The 22,982-nt window shown below is 45.4% G+C and overlaps 1 protein-coding gene across 1 annotated transcript in view; it reads left to right on the top strand.

Moving 5' to 3' along the window:
• Nucleotides 1–7,515: 7,515 nt before the first annotated feature.
• The window catches only part of CDCP1 (CUB domain containing protein 1), a 76,560-nt gene continuing 61,093 nt past the window's right edge, over nucleotides 7,516–22,982 (top strand). The window contains exon 1 of the mRNA XM_049862440.1: nucleotides 7,516–7,793. Coding sequence (XP_049718397.1) covers nucleotides 7,712–7,793 — 82 coding nt within the window. The 5' untranslated portion in view covers nucleotides 7,516–7,711. The remainder of the gene's footprint in view (nucleotides 7,794–22,982) is intronic.

The following is a 22,982-nucleotide window of genomic DNA, read 5'->3' as shown; positions in this document are numbered from 1 at the left end:
CACAAAGGGGCTATCCCTAACACAGTAGCCAGCACTTGCAGTGACACGAAGGCCTGTTTGTGCACAGAAAGAAACTCGACTTTGTTAACTTGCTTCATCACCTGGAAAGCAAAGTTTCAGAGAAGCTGCCTGGTTCAGTCCGTTGTTCCTTCCAGCCTCTGTTTAGGAAAAAAAAAAAAAAAAAAAACATTGCTGTTGAGTCAATTCCAAAGCATAGTGACCCTATGGAACAACGTAGAACTTTCTCACAGGGTTTCCAAGGAGCAACTGGTGGATTTGAACTGCTGACGTTTTGGTTAGCAGCTGTAGCTCTTAACCGCTGTGCCATCAGGACTCCATACCAAGGCTATCCTCTGTTTACACCAGATAAAGTTGTAGTCCGCCAGATTCTGGCCAACCCCACAAGGCTAGGGTGGCTACCAGACACTCAGCATAGGCCACAATGGCCTCATTCTGGAAGCCAAAGGCCCTATCCCTTTTAAAAATTAATAGTGCATTCGTCCTTTCAAGAGTCACAAGTTTCAAGGAGCTCCCCTGTTATTTGTAGGCCATAAACCTACAATGGCTACAACAATCAGCACGTCTATGTATGCAGCCACATGTTCTACGCATCCCGTTAGCAGGCCCACCCATGCATTCAAATAATTCATTCCACACGTATTTGTTGAGCACCAGCTCTGTACCGTTGTTTTCAGCACCAGAAGCACTGAGATGAATACAACAGGCACAACTTCCTGTCTTAGAGAGCTGACACCTTCAAGCTTGAACCAGATAGTGACAAAGTTTATCTACAGGCTTCTCTTTTGGTAACTCTGCTTCCACCTACACAGCTTCCAACCCCACCAAGCTGATATCTGCTCCTTTCATGCTGACTCCCGTGGCAAAGGCAAATTGCGCCAAGCGCTGTGCTAAATGCATTACATGTATTGTTTCGTTAATCTTTACAACACCCTACAAAGGATGCCCTCTCCTAGCCCCAGATCATGGATGAGGAAACTCAGGCATATAGAGGTGAAATAAGTTGCACAAGCTGGTAAATTGGCAGAGCCCATATTTGAATCCAGGGCATCTGACAGCAACGCTCACATACATAGTCACTGAGCCGCTCCACCTCCTCCATTTACGTCAAGATTCCTTGTGCAGCGAGTCATGCAGGTCCATTCTTCCTTACATGTTTCATGTACCAGAAACATCTCCTCTGCTTGCCTGAGGATTAAGTTCACCTACAAGTAACTGACCTGACTGACCGGTTACCGTTGAGTCGACCTCAACTCATGGTGACCTCAGGTGTGTCACAGTAGCACTGTGCTCCTAAGGTTTTCCATAGCTGATTTTCCCAAAGCAGATCGCTAGGCCTTTCTTCTCAGGTGCCTCTGGGTGGACTCGAACCTCTAACCTTTCAGTTAGCAGCCAAGCATGTTAACCATTTGGACCACTCAGGGACTCCTACAACCAACAGGGAGGCCAAAATAACAGAGGTTCTAAAAAGAGAAGTTTATGCCTCTCTCACGTAAAAATCCAGGGTAGTGTCCAGGGCTGGTGTGTTACTCCATGTGGTTCAACAGCATCCGAGAACGTATGTATGCTGAGGTATGTGATATGTATGCTGAGGTATGTGATATGTATGCTGAGGTATGTGATATGTATGCTGAGGTATGAGGGCGTATCTCAGATAAACACCATCCTTATTTGAGGAGCTCATCAATAAAAGTTCCGTTGAATTTTATTCTACCCGCCTGTTTACTCAAGAGGGGCCGGTGGCTACGGAATTCAGGTCCCCCACCACCCTTGGCCACACATTTTACGTATGACTCAGTCTGGATGAGCAGCTTTCTAAGCCTTGTGCACATCACGCTGGGAGTTCCTTGCTTCTCTCCTGGGTTGGGGCTTGTGCTTTCTGTGTTCATAAGTAGACAGAACATTTGTTTTTGTAAAATTTACAAAGGCACCTATTTTATTTTTTAATTAATTAATTTATTTATTGTGCTTTAACTGAAAGTTTACAAATCAAGTCAGTCTCTCATACAAAAACTTATACACATTTTTCTAGGTACTCCTAGCTGCTCTCCCTCTAAGGAGACAGCACATTCCTCCTCTCCACCCTGTATTCCCTGTGTCCATTCAAGCAGCTCCTGTCCCCCTCTTCCTTCTCATCTCGCTTCCAGACAGGATTTGCCCACATAGTCTCATGTGTCTACTTGAGCCAAGAAACATGGGCACATATTTTCACTGCAAGAAAAAAGAAAGTCCTCCTCCCACTTCTCCTCCTTCACGTTTGCATCTGCATTGCTGAGTGGCTGTGGGCATTTTGGGATCTGGCTAAAAAAAAAAAAAAAAAAGATGCTGAATTGGAGATATATTTAATTGGGGGTAAGCAGGATATATTTATGTAATTCACAGTCACTTTCATGTATAGTTAGGTCATTACTAGCCTTTACATTGTAGTAATGGCTCCCAGGAATGTTCCTCCCAGCCACTGGGCTGACTCACTGGGTGATGTGATCAGAAGGTACAACACCAGAGGTGGGATGAACCTGACCTACGATGCCCAACTTCCAAAGTATGTGGATGGTGGGAGAGAAGAAGGAATGAAGTTTGAAATGTACAGGGCCAGAACCTAGTCTATGGAAATTCTTCCAAATATCCAAAATGTAAAATTTTAAAGCAGAACATTTGGTTCTCATCCATTGGTTATCAAAAGTAAAAAAATTTTTTTTTCTGTCATAAATAATAATGTGGCACGTTAGGATGATGAATGTTCCTTTTTTTTTTCTTTTTATTTAGCGAGAATCACACGAATAGGATTTGTAAGGATCCCTGTATTTGTAAGGCACAAACCTCTAGCAGCTCTATGAGCGGTAAGTATGTCTGTGCACGCGGTCATATATTCTGTGCATCCCAACAAGTCCAATTGCATCCTAACTGATCTGATGCATCTTGTCCTGATGAGGGTGACCGGTAACAGATAAAATAGCACGCACAATGAGGCAAAATGACTTGAAGAAACAAATGATACAAAGCATCAGACAGTTGATAGTACAGATACCGTCTTTTTTCTGGATCTAATGACATTTGTGATAGTTTTCAATTTTTTCAGGTTTGTAACTTGTTGTGATTTCTTTTCTCATTCTAAATAAGTAATCACTTTTCACACCTGATTTCCTCTTCATAATTTTGTATTCTTTCTCTTGGGGCCCTGGTGGTGCAGCAGTTAAAGTGCTCGGCTGCTAACCAAAAGGTTGGTGGTTCAAACCCACCAGCTGTTTCGTGGGAGAAAGATGTGGCAGTCTGCTTCCATAAAGATTACAGCCTTGAGTATCCTATAGGGCAGTTCTACTCTGTCCTATAGGGTCTATGAGTTGGAATGGACTTGACAGCAACATGTTTATTCCTTCTCTTAGGGTGACTAAGTTCAGGTCCCACAAACCTAGACTCGCTCCTCCCTGTATTTCATGCATTTCTTGCTTTAATGGAACACATCCTCCAGGATTTTCTTGAGATACCTTTTTGGAGATTTTGTATGTATAAAAGTGCCCTTTTTCTATCTTATCACTTAATTGGTAGTCTGGCTGAGAATTCTAAGTTGGAGATTATTTTCCTTCAAATTTTGAAGGCATTGCTTCACTGCCTTCCACCTTCTAGTGTTGCTATTGAGAAATCCAAAATCATTCTAATTTTTGTTCCTTTACATGAGATCCATGTCTTGTCTCTGGATCTATAGACTCTTCTTTGCTCATCGGTTCCTAAAATTTCAGCATGATCTACCTTGATGTGGCCTATTTTACCCCTTGTGTTAGTCATTCCATGTGTCTTTAAATCTGGAAACTCATATCATTCAGGCCTGAAAATTTTCTTGAATTATATCATTGATGATGTCTTCTCTGTTTCATCTGCTTTCTCTTTCTCGGAAGCTTGTTATATACATGCTGGATCTCCTGAATAGGACATCAATTTTCTTACCTTTTCTCTCCTATTTTCCATTTCTCTCTACTTTCTCGGAGATTTTTAATCCCTTCTATTTGTTTTTTTTCTACATGCTATTTTTTTTTCTTTTAATTTCCAAGAAATTTTTTACAGTTCTTTGAGTAGTTTTCCTTTCTTTCCTTTTTTTTTTTTTTTTAATAGCATTCTGTTCCTGCTTCAGTAATACAATGTTGTCTGCTATCTCTCTAAGGAAATTAGCATTTTTTGTTTTTTTCTTTTCCTTTCATAATCTCTTTCCCCCAGGTTGATTTTTCTGCTTGGTTAGTTGTTTGGTGTTGACTATCATGTTAGAAGCTTTTCTCAGATATCTTAAAATCCTGATTGTTCTAAATTTTTTAAAGTGAGAAAAAAAAAACTGAATTGGTAGGGCTTATCAACTGGGAGCCTTGTGTTAGAGATCTGGCTAACTTGTTTAATGGAATCAGTGTCCATATCTTTAGATCTTTCCTCTTGGACTGATCAGATTCTCCAGAAGAAGACTCTTTCTATCTCCAGAATGGATGACAGAGCACTCTCTGTCACATTCTGAGAGGCAAGTTAGGGCCAGGGGCTGGCAATCTCAGTATTCAGAATGCAGATGTTCCCTTTACTTTTCTTCAAAATGTTTCCTAGGCCGTCGGCTATGCCTGGCACACCTGAGTCCAGATCCCATCTGTTTTAACTACTCTAGAAAACTGCACCTCAAACTTCTTCTAGGTTCGAGGAGAGGCAATTATCCAACCTGGAAGAATGGAGAACTGATCATAGGGCTCTAACTGTAGTACTTCTTGAACAACTTTCTCCCAACCTTCCCTGTTTTAGCCCCTCCTTTTTTTTTTTTTTTTTTCACCCTGCAGTTCCAGAATACCTTGCCCTGTCAGTTTCTGTGATTTTTTTTAGGATTTCACAGTAAAAATTGTGTTATTTCTCAGCTTTCCCCACTACTAGCTTAGGGTTCTGCTGTCTCCAGGCCCCTAAACCGTAGTGGTGCTTAAAAGCTCAGGCTGCTAACCAAAAGGTCAGCAGTTCACAAGGCTCCTTGGAAACCTTACGGAGGCAGTTCTACTCTGTCCTATATGGTTGCTATGAGTCCGAATCAACTTGACGACAATGAGTTACCACTTGACCATCTGCTTTCTAGCTTTAAAGATGATTTTGCTGTTGTCTTCTCTCTCTTCTCTCCACCTTTATGGACTTATGTTTTTGGTTTAATTCTTGTTTTGGAGTCAAAATTAAATGGGATTGTCTGTTCTAAAATTCACCCTTCAACCTGTCATTTTTCTCTGGCAACAGATTGTTGCTACCTGCATTTCCTTCCAGTTTCGAAATAACCTTTTAAAATTGACTCCTTCCATTCAGCTATGTTTGTAAATGCAAAACAGGTGTATATCTTGGTAATGCTTTGCTCACACTCTACTCCAAGGAGAACCAAGACATTATCTCAGGACATCTTGATTTCAACTATGTGCTTGGGTTGTTGTGCAAAGAATGCTGACATGCCTCCCTACTTTTCTCATCCCTTTGTTTTTGCTGCCATTGTCTGGGACCATCATTTATCCTTCCCATCTGGGAATTACTGGCTCTCGTGCCATTTTCAGAAAATTGGTATCAACCATCCCAGGAAGGTCAGTTAACCAAATGTTGCAAAAATGAGATAGTAATGAAATAACTTGTTCCTTAGGCTTAAATTTGTCAAGCAATATTTCTGATACTTTGAATTGAAGCACTACCAGTCCATGATGATGATGATGATGATGGTAAGCAGAAAATAACGATGTTACAGATGTTAGGAAAAGATGCTGGAATAAATGTACCTGCTTAGAATTAGGCAAACAAGCACCACCTGCTCTCATTCTCACAGACAACCAACCAGTTGCCATTGAGTCAGTTCTGACTCATGTCAACCCCATGTGTGTCAGAGTACTCCACAGGATTTTTAGTGGCTCATTTTTCAGAAATAGATCACCAGGCCTTTCTTCCAAGGTGCCTCCAGGTGGACTGAAACCTCCAACCTTTTGGGTAGCAGCAAAGTATGTTAACCATTTGCAGCACCCAGGGACTTCAAACATTTTTTAACAGGGTTTATATTTTTCTCCAGATTTCTTTCCCTTGGTGAATTTTCCCTCAATTTAGTGAGGAGACCCAAGGCCCTTTCAGCTTTTCTCATCCTCTTCCTTCTCTCTAGGTCTCAGCTGCCCCTATATATGCCCTGATGAGGAAAGTGGGCTCAAGGATAAACTCCCTCTAGCTCACAGTCTGGGTCCTTCCACAGACAGAGGCGTGGGTGGGGTCACACCTCCAGCTGTGCACAGCTCTGCCTCTCCTGCTGGACTGTGGGCTTCCTGAGGGCAGTGTTTGCTTTATTCTCATCATTGAAGATACACAGAAGGAAGATGATGCAGTTCCTAAGAGATGATTTCTCTGCCCTGGTGACAGTGAGGGTTGGGGGCGGTCCAGAGTGGCCCAGTTCTCCCTGGTATTAAATGGAAGTTGAAGCTGGACTGCAAGTTGATGCTCCTTGGTTCTGCTCCTTTGGTTCTGGTTCCTGCCCTCCCAGGTTGGTCTCGGTGACCACTGGCTGCCCATGGTGCATGTTACTGAGTAGCTATGGAGTCATTGAGCAGAACCCAGTTCTTCTGGCTGGAAGCTCCTGAACCACTCACCCTCCCGCTCTGTGGCCCTTTGACCCTGAACTTGATGTGTAGTTTACAGGGTGAAATAAGAATCCACAGGGTCTGGGAAACCAGACAGGCTGTCCATCTGCAACTGGGAGGAGGAAATGGAGCCCAGCCCACCGGCTTTACAGTCCAGTGTTTGCCTCCATTCCACTCACAACCCAAGGAGGGGATCCTTGTGGGGCTGTTTAGGTTTCTTCTCTTGGTTCTTTCCATCCTCATGCATTCATTTACTTACTCCTTCACTCGTTCTTCAAAAATCAAACAAAGCAACTGTGTGTTTGTTGAAAGCCATCCTGGGCTGTCAAATCCTGACTCTGTAATTTACTAACTTACCTGGTGACCTTGGGTAGGTTGCAGAACCCAGGAAGTCTGTTTCCCTTGAAATACGGAAGGGTTTCCGTGAGCACTAAAAATACTGTAGGTGAAGTGCCTGGAGTGGGCTGTGGGCTCACAGTTCAGCAAAGAGTAGCCGCATCATGACCTTTAAAGTCCAGGGAGCCTCCAGTCCTGGTCATATAGCACAGGAGACAGAAGACAAAGTAGAGCTTGGATGATCCACAAATACGATTTCCCTCCAAACGAGCAGCGCACAGTTGTTAGGTGCCGTCGAGTCGATTCCGACTTACAGCGGCCCTATGTCAGCGAAGGGAAAACGAACTGGCTTCCTCTAAGAGCGACCTTCGCGCCTTTGGACGGAGAAACCTGATCACTCTCAGCCCTGGGAGGGAGGGCTAGGCCAGGGGAAAAAAAGGTGGGGATAAATTCCCCCCAACACAGCGGGTGAGCAGTGGACCGAAACTGGCCACTTTGCCCCTGGCGCCTCGCACCAAGGGGAGAGGCGGTCCCTGAGGCAGGAAGGGGAGGAAGAGGGAAAGAAGGGACGGGCCGGGCCAGCTCCGCTCCTGGCGCTCTGGGCGGAGTTCCGGGCCGCCCGCCCGCCCGCGCGCAGGTGAGCCAGTTGTGGAGGAGCGCAGCGCGGCCGGTGCCAGGCTTGGGCACCCGCCGCCGCCGCCGCCGCCGCTCCGAGCCACGAGCCAGAGTCGCCTTCCCTGCCGAGGCGCCCCGGAGCCATGGCCGGCCTGGAATGCGGGGTCACAGTCGCACTGCTGGGGCTTCTGCTGCTGGGCGCGGTGCGCCTCCCGCGCGGGGCCGGTGAGTGCGGGTCGTCGGGCGCGGGCGACACGGAGTAAACGAGGAGGCCGGGGATCTGGCGCCTGGAGGGACGGGTGCGGAGGGACAGACTGTGCAGAGGCACCGACGGGGGCAGCGCAAGCAGGAAGCGCGGAGGACCCCGAGGGCCCGGGATCCCCGGGACTGTTGGCTCTGGGCACATGGCGTCGGGTGCGGTGGCCGTGCGCTCCTGGATTCCGGGCGAGCTCGGCCTGGGCGCAGGCCGCAGCACGTCAGAGTGTCCCCGAGCGGGAGTTGGGCGCTGACTGAGAAGGAGGAGAGGGTCGCGCGCTGACCGAGCCCGTGAGCCCAGTCCCAAGTGGCGCGCCGGGCGTCCCGGGGACATTGCCGGGATTCTCTGGGGTCCCCCGGCACGGTGCAGGGGAGGTGGCTTTCTTCTCCCGGCCCACCCCTTCGCCTGGGTAGAGAGAAAGGCCAGAAAACCGTTTGACGTTCCGATTTCTTTCCAGATCGCCCCTTTCCCGGTCCGCACGCCTCATTCCGGCTCTCCTTAAGTTCGAAAATGAAAGCGCCAGCTGGGAGAATGTCCCTAGGCGTCTGCGCCGCTGAGGCTGGACAGCCCCTCGCCGCTCACGCTTGTGTTTGGTGGACTTTGACGGCAGTAGGGGATCTTACCAGGGATGTTTGTGAATCGAGAGTTGTTCTAGTTGGGGACCAGGGGGCCACTGTGTCCCAGATGCCTGTGCCAGCGAGGAGGTGCCCGGGCGCCCTGGAATTATTAGAACGTAGTAAATAACCATTTTTCTTCATGTTAGAACTTGGTTTGAGGCCTTACCTAAGACTGTTACGGGTTTTGTGGGTTTTAAATAGGGAGTGTCGGGTCTTTGATGCCCTTTGCTGCACCTGAGGGAGGGTTTGTGTTTGCTGGATAGATAAATTAGAGTGAATTAAGTTAAGGAATAAAACTAAGATGGTTGAGATGAACTTCGCAGTCCCAGTGAGTGCCACCATTGAGATCAGGAAAGCTTCCTCGTTCCTTTCGCCACCATCACGTGACATATTACTGCACTGTAGATAGAAAGTATAAGACTTCGTGTAAAGCATTGCTTGCCTGTTTACTATAATTTTGGGGGGCTGAATTTTAAAAATTTCTTTTGAAGGCCAAAAAAGTTTAAGGTTAAAGAGTGATTCAAGTGAGTGAAGAGAGTGAAAAGAATGTGTGTTCACCACATTTGGGAGCAGTAATGAAGCTCTGGGAATTGTTTGAGATGTTTCCAGTTGTCTGTGATAATAGTTGGGATCTGTTCTGGTAAAAATATGGTGTAAATCAAGGCATTCATGTTGACAAGGATGACAGCCTGTCCTAAGCTTGTGTTGTTACATGTCTGATTTCTCCCTGTGGCCTGGGGAGGCTGCCATTTTGGTTCTTGGTAGGTGCAATGGAGTCCCTGCATTCTTGGAGGAAGTCCTTGACTATGGAGCCAAGCCTCATGGGTTCATTGGATAAATAGAAGTAAACCTAGAAGCTTTCCTGTTTCACTTTCTCAGGTTCCTTCCCAGTCTCATGAGCTGGTCTTATGAGGCTACCAGGTCAGGCTGGACTGAGGGCTTATGCTTTTGTAGCTGGGGCAGTTGCCGAGAGCACCTAGTTTGCTTGGAGTCTTGGGGAGATCTAAATGGTGTGGGCCTTTGCTAAGTTACTGGAGTCTCTCCTGGAAGGGTAGAGAAAGCCAGAGTCCTGGCACAGTGGATTTGTTTTATAAATTTCTGAACTCTCTTCAAAGACTCGGCAGAGTGAACATGAACTTGGTATGGCTCTTAGAGGAGCCCTGGTGCCTCAGGGTTAAGTGCTCAGCTGCTAACCTAAAGGTTAGCGGTTCGGACCCACCCAGCAACTCTGCAGGGGAAAGACCTGGCAACCTGCTCTCATAAAGATTACACACTAGAACACCCAGTGGGGACAGTTCTGCTCTGTCACATGGAATCGCTATGAATTGAAAATTGACTAGATGGCACCTAACAACAACATGGCTGCTTATCTGAACAATAAAGGAAAGATTGCATCTTACTGTGATGTGTTTATATGAGTTTGGTATTCCCACAGGTCTCCTGTTTCCAGGAGTGATGGTTATATTGGAATCATAGCCTTGTTAAACCTCACTTAGCTGCTTTCCAAGAAGCACTCAGTTACAAGAGCCTGGGTCGGTGACCCCATTCTTGCCACCATTGTTTCTTGCCAAAAATGTGAGCAGACTAATCAGATGACCTGTTCACTCACCCTGAGTGAGAATGTGGGTTCATCGTTCTTTAGGTTCAAATGAGGAGCTGCCAGCTGTTGTGTGGAATGTATAACTGGCAGGACTGATGAGTCTGTACCGCCCCCACATTTCCCCCGCCCCCGCACAGCCACAGATTTACATGACTTGGAAGTCAGAGGAGACTGCTGCTCTGCCAGTCATAGTCACAGAGGTGTGCCCGGGTGCCCAACTCAGGGTTTACCTCAGATGCAGCCGTTTCATCTGTGACAGTTGTGACAGCTGTGCCTCTCCCATACAGCGCTCCTTTGGGGTCTCTCCCTGGCCTGGCTGTCAACTGTTCATTGCCCTTGAGTCCATTCTGACTCATGATGACCCTACAGGACAGAGTAGAACTGCCTCATAGGGTTTCCAAGACTAATCTTTACGGAAGCCGACTGCCACATCTTTTCTCCCACAGAGCCACTGGTGGGTTCCAACCACCGACCTTTCTTTTAGCAGCTGAGTGCTTTAACCACTATGCCACCAGGGAAGGAAATTAAAAATAATCATGAAAATGTTTTAAGGAATATATAGTTATTGTAGAAAAGTATTGTAGAAATAAATATATATTACTTAAATATAAGCAAAATGGGAAAAAAATCATCTGTGAGCAAACCACCTTGGTCGTTTTGGTGCACAGACTTCGTGTGTGTGTGTGTGTGTGTGTGTGTGTGTGTAAATATAGGATCATCCTTTGTGTAGCTTTAACAAGTCTCCTATTATTGGACATTTAGGTTGCTTCCAATTTTTGCTTTTAAAAATAGAACATGTCCAACAATAAACTAAAAAAAAAAAAACTCGTTGCTGTTGAGTCGATTCCAACTCACAGCTACCCTATAGGACAGAGTAGAACTGCCTAGAGTAGAGTTTCCAAGGAGTGCCTGGTGGTTTCAAACTGCTGACCTTTGGTTAGCAGCTGTAGCACTTAACCACTATGCCACCAGAGTTTCCTGTCCAACAGCAGGGAACTGCATATATTGGCTTTGATGGGCTAATTCAGTGAAAAGACATTAAAAATTATGTAGCGGAAGATCATATCATGACATGGAAAGACATCGCATTGCTGAGGTTATAAAATAGCATAAACTGGACCCCCATTTTCATATATCTGAATGTGTTCTTGTGGCTACATTATTCCGCACATTCTTGACTATTTCATTCGGCTGAAATTCTGGAAGCAGAATTGCTGGGTTGAAGAGGAGAGAGCACACGAAGGCTTTGAATGCATGTCCCCAGGTTACCGTGGGGAGCTTGTCGTGATGTGCATTCTGGCCAGCAGCACACGAGTCTCCCCATACTCCCCAGTGCAGGCTGTCATCGTTGTTTCACTGGCATCTGTGGGAGAAGTATTTCCCACTCTGGTGGCGCAGTGGTTAAGAGCTCAGCTGCTAACCAAAAAGTCAGCAATTCAAATTCACCAGCCACTTCTTGAAAACCCTATGGGCCAGCTCTTCTCTGTCCTGTAGGTAGCTATGAGTCAGAATCGAACCGATGCCAGTGGATTCGGGTTAGTCCACAACTAGGGTCCCAACAGTGTTGGTGGATATTCAGGTGTATTAAGAACACCCCAGCTGGATGGTACTGATATTGCAACAGGGCTTTTTTGCCAAAAGAAAGCAGAGCTTGAGCCCCTTGGCTTATGACACAAGCCTCATCTACAGCGCTGATGGCACTCATTGGGGGCAGTGTGGCGAGACCAGGAAGGTGCAGAAGGACTCCTGATTGAGGTCAGGGTGGTGGGGCTATGGGAATGACAAGATCCCCCGATATGGGGGACCTGTGGCTAAGGCTTTCCACCTGGGTAATTAGGAAAGGTTCATACGCTTTAATTATCATTCTAAATTATAAAAATTATCCTGCAATCAAATTATTTCAAACCACTTCCCACAACCTTGTAATTAGCCCATCACCTTCTCCCAAGCAGCTGGCAACATTCTGCCTTCTAGCAACCAGGCAAGAAGAGCCACGTTCCTTTCCTCACCTGTTTGTAGCCCTGGGTTTGTATTCAGGGCATCAGTTTTTAAAGTTACGAGCTGCTCCTGCTACTTATAATAGCCAAAAAAACCCTGGTGGAGTAGTGGTTAAGTGCTACGGCTGCTAACCAAAGGGTGGGCAGTTGGAATCTACCAGGTGCTCCTTGGAAACTCTGTGGGGCAGTTCTACCGTGTCCTATAGGGTCGCTATGAGTCGGAATCGACTCGATGGCACTGGGTGTGGTTTTTTGTTTTGGTTGAGCATTTGCTGTGGTCCAAGTGCTCTTCTGAGTACTCTGCACATGTATTTCTCCCACTTAACATCAGTAATCAGTTCCTGAAAGCCAGACATTCTGCATGACGACACTAACCCTGGGTCTCAGTATTTCATATGGGAAAATTGTAACAGCCCATTGCACAACAACCTAAAACCCTCAACATTTTCCAAAAGCACAATGAAAACACAGGAAGATACCTGTGTATAATGAACAACCAATCCTGTTCGATGTAAAATGCATAAGAGGTCACCTCCAGATGGCCAAACCATACATAGGTTGTTCACAAACGGTTGCTTTGTGCACAGTCTTTAGCTGCGCTGCTGCCCTTTGTTGACGTTCAGGTGTTTCTACTTGCTTGACATTCTACCTATGGTGTTTGGAATGTAAGTTGAGGTTTTCTACACATCCTTTTCTTTAAAATATTATGCTGCTTGTGGAGGTGTTTCTTAAATAGGCATTGCCCCTGCCCCCACCAAAAAAAAAAAAAAAGTTTGATGCAAGAAACAAATTCTATAAAGCCTGATTAATGAAAATCTCAGCCGTTTTCTCCTGAGAAAATGTAAATTGTGGAGGTGGTCTTGGGCTAGGTCTGGATGTCATTTAGTCCTGCATCCTCTCAAGCAATGACTCCGACTAACCCTCTTTTACAGGTGAGGAAACAAAGGCACAGAGAGGTAGAGTAACTTGCCCAGAGTTGCCCAGCGGGTCTGTAGTGATACTGAAATGCCAACCCAGGAAGCTCTAGAACTCAGCCACGCTCCAACCCCCATGCACACCCTCTGTGTGCACAGCAGGAGCCTGTAGGCAGCATTTGCTAGTTGCCCTGGAAACAGCATCTGTACTCTAGGTATTTTTTCTTTCACTTAAAAAAAAAGAAAAATCAACCAGCATTTATTGAGTACTGTGTTCATATTTGTCCTAGGCATGCCTATGTGTTTTTAATATTCAAACAATTTTAAACTGTGTTTGAAAAAAGTAATACATGCACATGGTAACAAAAATTCAAATAGTAAAAAAGGGTGTGTGGGAAAAAGTACATCTCTCCTACCTTAGACCCCAGGCCTCCTCCTAGAGGCAGCTGCAATTTCTGCTGCATTGTTCCAGAGCTATTCTGTGTGTGTACAAGTTGTAAGTGTGTGCCTTCCCTTTTCCACGCAAACAGGAGCATGCTGTAGTTTATAGTGTAGGATACACACCATGTACATCTTGGTTCTTTTTTTTATTTTCACTTAACAAGCCATCTCGGTGATTATTCTATATCACAAAGTGCAGAGCTGTGACATTCTTCGTGACAGCTGCATACTGCCTCTTGCCATGGGGACACTGTTAAATTTAACTAACTCCTTATTGATGGGTCGTTTCCCTTCTTTTACTACTAGAAACAGAGACTCAGTGACCATCTTTGTAGTTAGCTTTTGTTGGGCCTGTGGACACCTTTATCTGTAAGTGAAATTCTTGGAGGAGGAATTACTGGGTTAAAGGGTTTATACAGAAAGTTTCAAAGAACAGGTGGACCAACATGAGTACAAAGAGGTTAAGCAACCTGCCCAAGGTCACAGCTAATGAGTGGTGGTGCTGTTTGTGAAATCAGGGTAGTCCTGTTCCAGAGTGCAGGCTCCTAACCACCCCTCTCTAGGGTTTACCACTTCCTTTCTTCAGACCATTTGAACCAGCCACAAACTTTAGGTGAGGGAAGTGTTCTAAATTTCCTTTCAAGCTTGTACTTCTGGTTAAGTGATCAGAATGCCGTGAACACTATGTATCAAGCAGATTTAGGACAAGCCCTGGTCGCGCCTCATGTTTACATTGATGAGTGACTCATTCTTACCGAGTTTTTCATCTATGAGTCTAATTGTTAAGGTGTTAACACACCTTGTTAAACTGCTTTAACACAAACACCCAAACATGTAGCATGGTGCAAATACAATAGATGTTATTTTTTTCCATTAGAGAAGGTCCAATTTAGAGGATCTTCTCTAAGCAGTGATATGGGGACCCAGGCTTCCTCTACCTTCTAGCTCTGCTACTTTCAAACATGTGGCTTCCATGTTCATCAGGTAGATAAAAGAAGAGCATGAGGGATCTCACCTGGAAGGCCTTTTATGGGCCAGGAACAGAAGTGGTCCACACCACTTCTACTGCCATTCCATCGGCTAGCAGTTTCATGTCCCCACCTGACTGGAAGGGAGACTGGGAAACGTAGTCCAAGGAAGTTGACCTTGTTCAGTGGACAGAGTGGTAAGAGCAAGCTGGCTTAAGAGTCCGGACACCCGGGTTCTAGTCTCCAGTCTTGCCAGCAGTTAGCTTTATGAACTTGGGAAAAGTTGCCTCACCTCTCTGGGCCTCAGTTTCCTCATCTTTAATTTAGGGGCTTGGACCATGCAGAGGAACCTTCCAGTTCTAATGTTTTATGAGCTGATTGAAATCAAAGCTGACTTGTGGACCTACTGGACGCCTGTGATCTAGTGGGCCACCTCTGGGAGACTCATACCCAACCACCATGAGTTAAGTGACTAGGACTGCATCTGGCACATAGCAGGCTTTTAATAAACAGCTATGGAATAAACAAATGGATAGTACAAGACAGATACCAAATGCATACATTACCCAGGTTATACTGTGTCTTTTTAGGAGAGGGAACAAGCTTTGCTGACTTTTTTAGGTCACATTACTAGAAGGTGGCAAGGGCAAGAAAGACTAAAGCCCAGGTCTTCTTGCTCCAAATCTGACACAAATCAGACAGAAGAGGAGGAAAAGGGGAACACAGTCCCAGGGGCTACAGTGTGTGGATTCAAATACTGAGAAAGCTGAAAAAACAGCAAAAAGAAAACATGGGTTGTCAGATGGGACCACAGCTCACTGGGTCCTTGCAGAGGATTGGAGCAACTTCCCCCTTGATCCAGGTTCTCTGATGTCTTCACTGTGTAGAACATTCCCATAAGTCTCTGCTGATCCATTTAAATGTGTGTCCAGGAAGGAGTGGATGGAGGTGTAGGTGGGTTTGCAGGCACCCACTCCTGGAAAACTTTAAGGGGAACAGCTGAAAAACAATGGAGACTTGCTTATTTTTTAGTGAAGGAAGCATGGTATAAAGCTTTATGTATGTACAGTATGACTCTAGTTGTGTTATCTTGCTGTGTTTCTGTCTGTATCTCACTTGTGAGCTTAGGAAAAAAAGACTAGAAGGAAGTAGTTGAACCAAAAGCATCTGGCTTCACGAAATGGCCCAGTAGTATCCTCATAATGTGAAAGACAGTTTTTTGGTTGCAGTTGAGATAATGACAAGAACTTCCATGGGCCTGCAAGTTCTCCTTGTAACTTCAGTGCTCCACAATATCCCAACTCAGTTGGTTTGGTTTTCTTTACCTGATAGTGCTGAATTTGTGATAGAACACGGTAGAAAATCAGAATTTGCTTTTCAAACACTCACTTCAGAAACTTTTATGAAATTAGTAGTTTCTTCTTTAATTACGGTACTTAAAAAAAAAAAAAAAGAAATCATCTGCACTTTTCCATTCTCTGTTAAGTAGAGACCAAGCCAAGGGAGCCATAGAAAGCCTGGTTGGTCAGACCTGTTCTCTTGCTAACAGCTGTCCATTCTGCTAGATGGAAACAGCTCAGCAATGTCTGCGAAACCATCAGACTCCTCACCTCAGAGTGCCTCCGTCCTTAAATATTAAATTTAGAAGTGTCTTGAGAAAAATGTATAACTGTTCCATGAACACAGATGGTGGAACTTTCTTTAAATTTTAAACAAAGCACAAACACGCCTACCTTCAATGACAGAAGATCAAAGCATTCTGGGTGAATCATACCATTCCTGCAGAAACATGTGGACTGCCCATCGGCTGCCTTTGTCTGAGGTGCTAAAGACGTTCCATCAACTTTCTTAGACCAAGGATTGCAAGGAGTTGAAGCCGGGCCATCATCTTTGATTTTGTGCCTGCCCACTTGGCCACCTGCAGTATCACAGAACACCTGGAACCCTGAGGAAGCTTCTGCAACACTTGACAATGTGGTCCAGCTGAGAGCCACAAGGATGGTGTACGGCCATGCACATGCCTGATTCCTCCAAAAAATTGCTATGTCTCCTGTGTCTGATCCGGAAGCAGGAACATCAGGCTATTTCAAACCAGGGTGTTTGGCTTAAGCACTGTATAGCCTGAGAACAACTCACAAACATTCAGTGAGCAGGTCCTGGGACATTGTGGAGGGTACCAAGGTGGTGAGATGAAGCCCCTGCGTCTGAAGGGCTCAGAACACTACCTGGATCCAGACAGACACTCAGCTTCTGTGCAGAGTGGCGTGGCGGCCACAGAGAGGAGGTGCGTGCCAAGAGCGGAGCTGCACAGAAGGAAAGCTGTTACACACTGCTCATGCTGGAGGTCTAAGCTGGGCTGGAGGCTGTGGGCAGCCGGGGAGGCTGTCTCAGGAGGGCGCTGGCAGTGGTGACAGGCTGTCCACACTATTGACTGCCCTGCTGGCAAGTCTTGCTGGAGTTGGGCCTCAGGGCATCTCTGAGCACAAACCCAGCCTCTGTCACTCTATGTTTGCTTCTGGGTGCTTGCTCACTGCTTCATTTCCTGTTGCCTCAAACTGTACATCACAAAGGGCTCAGATTCCTGGCTGGAAACTGGCAGCAGGAGAGCGGCAGAGAAATGGAAGGAAAGGCCGTTGCCTTTCTAGCTTTTCAGAAACAACCTTGCTCAGACCAGCTTTGGGGTTGGGCAAAGCTGGGTTCAAATCCTGACTCCGCCACTTATTAACAGGGACCTCAGGCAAGTTACTTAACCTCTCTTAGACTCCACGTCCTCCGTTACAAAATAGAAACGTTGGCTTTGAGTTTGGCTTGAGGATGGAATGAAATAATGCATGTAAATCACTTCAGCACAGCGTCTGGCCTGGGACAAATTCATAACTAATGAGAATTGTTATGACTTTGATTATTTGAGCTGGGCCCAAGAAGAACGGACAGACAACCTGGACAAAAATGCCAGGCCATAGTCTCTGTAACCAGCTCCCTATTGGGAGGCATTTAGATTGTTTCCAGGCTTTTGCTGTTACACACTGTGTTTCTGCACCTCCGATAACATCCTAGCACAATCAGCTTTGGGTACCAATGAGGATGTCTGTGGGGAAAGTTCCTAGAAGTGGGGCTCCTGGATTAAAAGCTACAACAAGTTGTTCTCAAAGACACTAGTACAAGTTTTTAAAAATGTTTTGCAAACGAACACCCACACACACACACAAGAATTTCCTGTTACATGGAACTGACCAGACCAGTTTTATATAACTCAGTGTCATGCCTGGTTACACACGAGAAATGAATGAGAACGCCCCAGTGGGCCTCTGAAGATTACAGCTATCTTTGTGAACAGGTGTCATAAGCCAAGACTGGGCTGCAGTGTGCTAGGCCGTGAAACCAGAGCTGGATCCCCCATGGAGCTGGCAGGGCCGTGGCCTCTAAGCCCTGCTGAAACATGTAGAATTACTCCCAAAATGGCCTGCAAGTTGCTGACAATCTTGTCAGCTTTTAGCCCCTGGACTAAATCTGTCAGGGGGACGCTCTTGTCAGAACACAGAAGACGTTTTTCAACTTGTGATTTGGGTCATCTGGCAGAAGCCCACCACAACCCAAATGCAGCGGAACCCTTGAAGTAACTCTCTCCCAGCCCCCCTGGCCTCCACCTCTGTGGGGAACACAACTCAAGTTTAGTCAGGAACCTGGGAAGCCAGGGAAGGTATGTCCCCTTGTCAGCTTCAAACTCTAGATAAGCATCGTCTCCTTCTTGCCCAGTTGCCAGAGACTGGAAGCAATCCAAATATCCATCATTAGAAGCTTGGTGAAATAAACCGTCATACATCCGAACTATTAGATGCTAAGCAGCCATTTAAAAGAATGAGGGAGCTCTCTATGTGCTGACATGGAATGGCCTCTAGGATGTATTGTTGAAAACACAAGGTTCTGAACAGGGGCTATGGCATGCTACCTTTTGGCAAAATAAAATAGGGGTGGTATATAGATATACCTACCACCTGTCTGTCAGTTTGTCTACTGTGGTGGCTATGTGTGTGTTGCTGTGACGCTGGAAGCTGTGTGACTGGCATTTCGAATGCCAGCAGGGTTACCCATGTCGGACAGGTTTCAGCGGAGCTTCCAGACTGAGAAAAACTAGGAAGAAAGGCCTAGAGATCTGCTTCAGAAAATTAGTCATTGAAAGCTGTATGGTTCACCACAGAATACTAGGCAATATAGTGCTAGAATATGAACCTCTCAGGTTGGAAGACACTCAAAATACACAGTGGCCACAACAGTGGACTCAAGCATACCAACAATCATGAAGATGGCGCAGGACCAGGCAGTGTTTCATTCCTTTAAATATAAGATCACCATAAGTCAGAGCCGACTTGACAGCAACTAACAGCTACAACATATACCAAAAAAAACCATTGCCGTCAAGTTGATCCCGACTCATAGTGACCCTATAGTCAGAGTAACTGCCCCACAGAGTTTCCAAGGAGCGCCTGGTAGATTCGAACTGCTGACATTTTGGTTAGCAGCCGTAGCACTTAACACTATGCAACCAGGGCTTTCCACAACTATACCCACTATAGATGTGTACTTATACATTCATAGATTATCTCTAGAAGGACATATAAAAAACTGGTATCATTAGTTGCCTCTTGGAAGAGAACTGGATTTAGGGTTAGGAGGAAGACTTTTTACTGTTCAATTCTTTTTTTACTTTATGACATATTATTTATCTAAGTGTAAAAAAAATATTCTTCAGCTTTCTTGAGGTATAATGTAACACACCAATCTCATTTGTACAATCTGATGAGTGATGTCAATTATATGATATAACATTCCCGTCACCCACAAAGTTCCCCAGTCCCTTTGTTGTCAGTCCCTGCCCTCGGCCCCTGGCAACCACTGATCTGCTATCTCTCATGGTAGTTTTGCCTTAAAAATGTTTTTAAGTTAAAAAAAAAAGTTCAAAGCCAGGTATGAGTGTAGCCATTAACCTGAATTTCCTTGCATTTAAAAACAAATTTTTGTAGTGTAGAGCCTGTCTTAAAAAAAAAAAAAAAAGAGTAAAGTTGCTTCCTACAAGAATTTTGTCATGTCGGAGGGATGGAGTAGCCGTGTTAAGTCAGCAGGAATTGGGGAACTGGTGATCAAAAACTGTCTTCTCCACCTGGAGCAACTTGTCTTGAAGAGCAACTTGCTCCGTTTTTTCCCGTATCCAATTTTTAGGGCTTACCGTGAGCAGGCCTAGAGGATTTCATATTTAGCTAGAATGTCTTGAAAAGATCTAGCCCAGTCCTGGGCCATTTTGGTACCAAATTCCACAGATGTCGGGGTCTCCTGTGCATACAGAGGTAGAAAACGCCAGTCCCTCGTCCTTGAGGGGCTCACCACCTAGAAGAGACTCAAACATGTCCACCGGGGCTACCAATCAGCTGGTAAAGTAGAGGATCAGCGAGAACGGGGAAGCCCTCAGTGAGATGGACTGCCACAACAGCCACAAAAGTGGCCTCAGACATAACCCGTGATCGTGAAGGTGGCACGGGACCAGACAGCATTCCGTTCTGTTGTGCGTAAGGTCGCCGTGAGTTGGAGCCGACTCAATGGCAGCAAACAACAACAGGAACTGGTGGCCTAGGGGTCTTGGGAGGAGCCCTGGTGGTATAAACGGTTAAGCACTTAGATGCTAACTGAAATATTGGCGGCTCAAATCCACCCAGCAGCTCCAAGGGAGAAAGATCTGGTGACCTGCTTCTGTAAAGATTACAGCCGAGAACACCCTGTGGGGCGTTTCTGCTCTGTCACGTGGGGTCTGTATGAGTTGAAATCGACTCGATAGCACCTACCAACAACAGGTGCCTTCCAATTTTGTTTGATATGTTTTGAAAAAAAGTTGAAGTATAAAGTCTTTAGTAGAACATACATTCTCTGATCCAACAAAGATCTTCCTCACTATGTTGGCTTATCTCATGTATATTACCTGCATAAACCAAACCAGAACCAAACCTGTTGCTGTGGAATGGATTCCAACTCATAGTGACACTATAGCACAGAGTAGAACTCCCCCTTAGAGTTCCAAGTAGCACCCAGTGGATTAGAACTGCTGGCCTTTTGGTTAGCAGCCATAGCACTTAACCTCTACACCACCAGGGTTTCCACTACCTGCGTGGGCCCTTGAAAACCTCTGAGTTTGCAACACTGTCCAGTGTGATAAGTACAGCAAAAGATATATATATAAAAGAGATGAATCTTGAGAACACTGTGCTAAGGGAAATAAGTCAGTCATAAAAGGACAAATATTATAAGATCCCACTTACGTGAAATATCTAGAATAGCCAAGTATATAAGAAACCAGATTTTATTAGTGGTTACCAAGGGTGAGAGGGAGGGGGAATGAAGGGGTCATTCCTTAGGGAACACTGAGCTTCTGATAAGGGCATTGGAAGAATTTGGAAACAGATAATGGTGATAGTTGAGTAACATGATGAATGTAATTAACGTCACTGAATTGTACATGTAAAAAATGACAAATGTTTTATTACATATGTATTTGCCACAATAAAAAATACAGGTTTATAGCTATAGATTTTTTTTTAATGTATGTATGGGAATTGTGGGAGCCCTGGTGGCGTAGTGGTTAAGAGCTCCAGCTGCTAACTAGAGGGTCGGCAGTTCAAATCCACCATCAGCTCCTTGGAAGCCCTATGGGGCAGTTCTACCCTGTCCTGTAGGGTCGCCGTGAGTCAGAGTTGACTTGACAGCAATTTTTTTTTTTTTTTTAAATAAGAATTGCATTAAAGTTTGGGGCTGGGGAATAGATTCTGTAGGCAGGAAAAAAGAGGAGGAGAACAAACGTCTTTCTGGTGTCTGAGGTCTGTGGGACATCCTTAACAAAACCCAGAGACTGGCCTCATTTTGGAACAGAAGCATGGCTCTGTTACTGAATACCAATAATTTCACGGTGTTCTGATCTTTAAAAAGGGATCTTCTACCACCTCTGAAATGACAGCTTACTAAGTAATCTAAAAATGATATTCAGAGTTAATTCTTCAGTGTCTAGCTTATAACTGGAAGCCAGCTGTATGAGAGAAGTAGAATTTAGATGAATGAGGATTAAGTGCCTCCTTTCTCTGGAATTTTCTAGCTGAGCTTTGTTCCCATTCTCTTCTTCCTTCCTTGTCAGCAGCACTTAGCAATAGGAGCAACTCCTGCTGTGAGGAAGGTATATGGCTCACGAAAAGGAGAGTGCTCTGACCCTTGATCTCCCTCCTCTCAGGAATACCCATCTGCTTTTTCCTTCTACCCACCAACACAGTGTGCTTTGGATCCAGGCATCTTAAAGCCCCCCATCTCAGCATTCTTGGTCCCTCAACTTAGTTTTTTATTTCCCTGAATTTTTGGTGTAGTTATCCCAAGATCAGTGGCTAGATCCACCACTAGCATTGTCCAGGTGCCAATACTGGCTATCCTAGTTGGTGTAACACCTTCCATAATGGTTGTACTCATTGACATATCACCTCCATAATGGCTAAACACCTTCCATAGTGGCCATCCTTGTTGACTTAAAAGCCTACCATGTCAATACCTTCCATAACAGATATCCTTGTGGATATACTGTCTTCCATAATAAACACCCTCATTGACATAACAGTTGCCATAGTGGCCATCCTCCATGTAACACATCTGTGCAGGCTGCCCCATTGACTTAACACCTTCCATAGTGGTCATTCTCATTGACATAACACCATCCGTAATAACCATCCTCTGATGCAACATATTCCATAATGGCCATCCTCACTGATATAACACCTCCTGGGGCTGTCCTGGCCCCAAAGATCTAGAGTATGCTATCCTCCTTTGCTGAACTGTTTTACCCTGGGCTGCCTGGTTTGCCTGAGGAATCACTTTCTTGACTTGGTCCAAGGTCATTTGAGAGCTTCATTCTAAGACTCACTCCCCAGCTCAGGCTGTGTGAGTTGACATCTCCTTTTAATTATTGGAAACAAACAAACAGAAAGGGTGCTAATCCCTAGTCCCTAAAACAAGAGGAGGTTTAAACAGAGGATGCATTCCCAGTTGGCTGCCCTGGCCCCTGGTTTGATGGCACATCCATGTTCTCCAATCATATTTCCCTAAGTGATCAGAGATTGGATCTCCACAGTTAAGAAACCTCAGGCCCCCAGAAGACCAATTTGACCCTTCTCCAGCTGGCATTCAGTGGAGGCTAACATTCAGAATGGCCACTGGCTGCAGTGGGCGGGTACTGCAGTTGTCCTTCCAGTTGCAGCAAAGAAGGAGCAGGTGGTGAGTCAGCTATTGGTCAGCCTTCAGACAATGATAAAAGGCGGAGCGTAGACTGCTGCCAAAGTATCGGAAGTAAAGGCACCAAGGGAGGGGTTAAGATGTCAGAGATGAGAGAGATGAGCCGTTACCATTCCTGGTTGCCCAGGACTTGTCATTAATGAGGAAGAATTTGGAGACTCAGTGAGGGGCAAGATCACAGGCCAAGGGAGGAGCCCTTGTCTTGGATGGCTACCCGCCCTCCTACCTATGGAACATTTTCTGTGGTCCCAGGAGCCTCTTATTAGGGCAAAGGGCAGAGTGGGTATTCATAGTGGGTGTTTGGAAAAACA

This window comes from Elephas maximus, chromosome 20 (genome assembly GCF_024166365.1).
Source record: "Elephas maximus indicus isolate mEleMax1 chromosome 20, mEleMax1 primary haplotype, whole genome shotgun sequence".
NCBI classification, from domain to species: domain Eukaryota; kingdom Metazoa; phylum Chordata; class Mammalia; order Proboscidea; family Elephantidae; genus Elephas; species Elephas maximus.
Note: the sequence above shows the minus strand (reverse complement) of the source record. Positions and strands in the feature narration are given on the sequence as shown.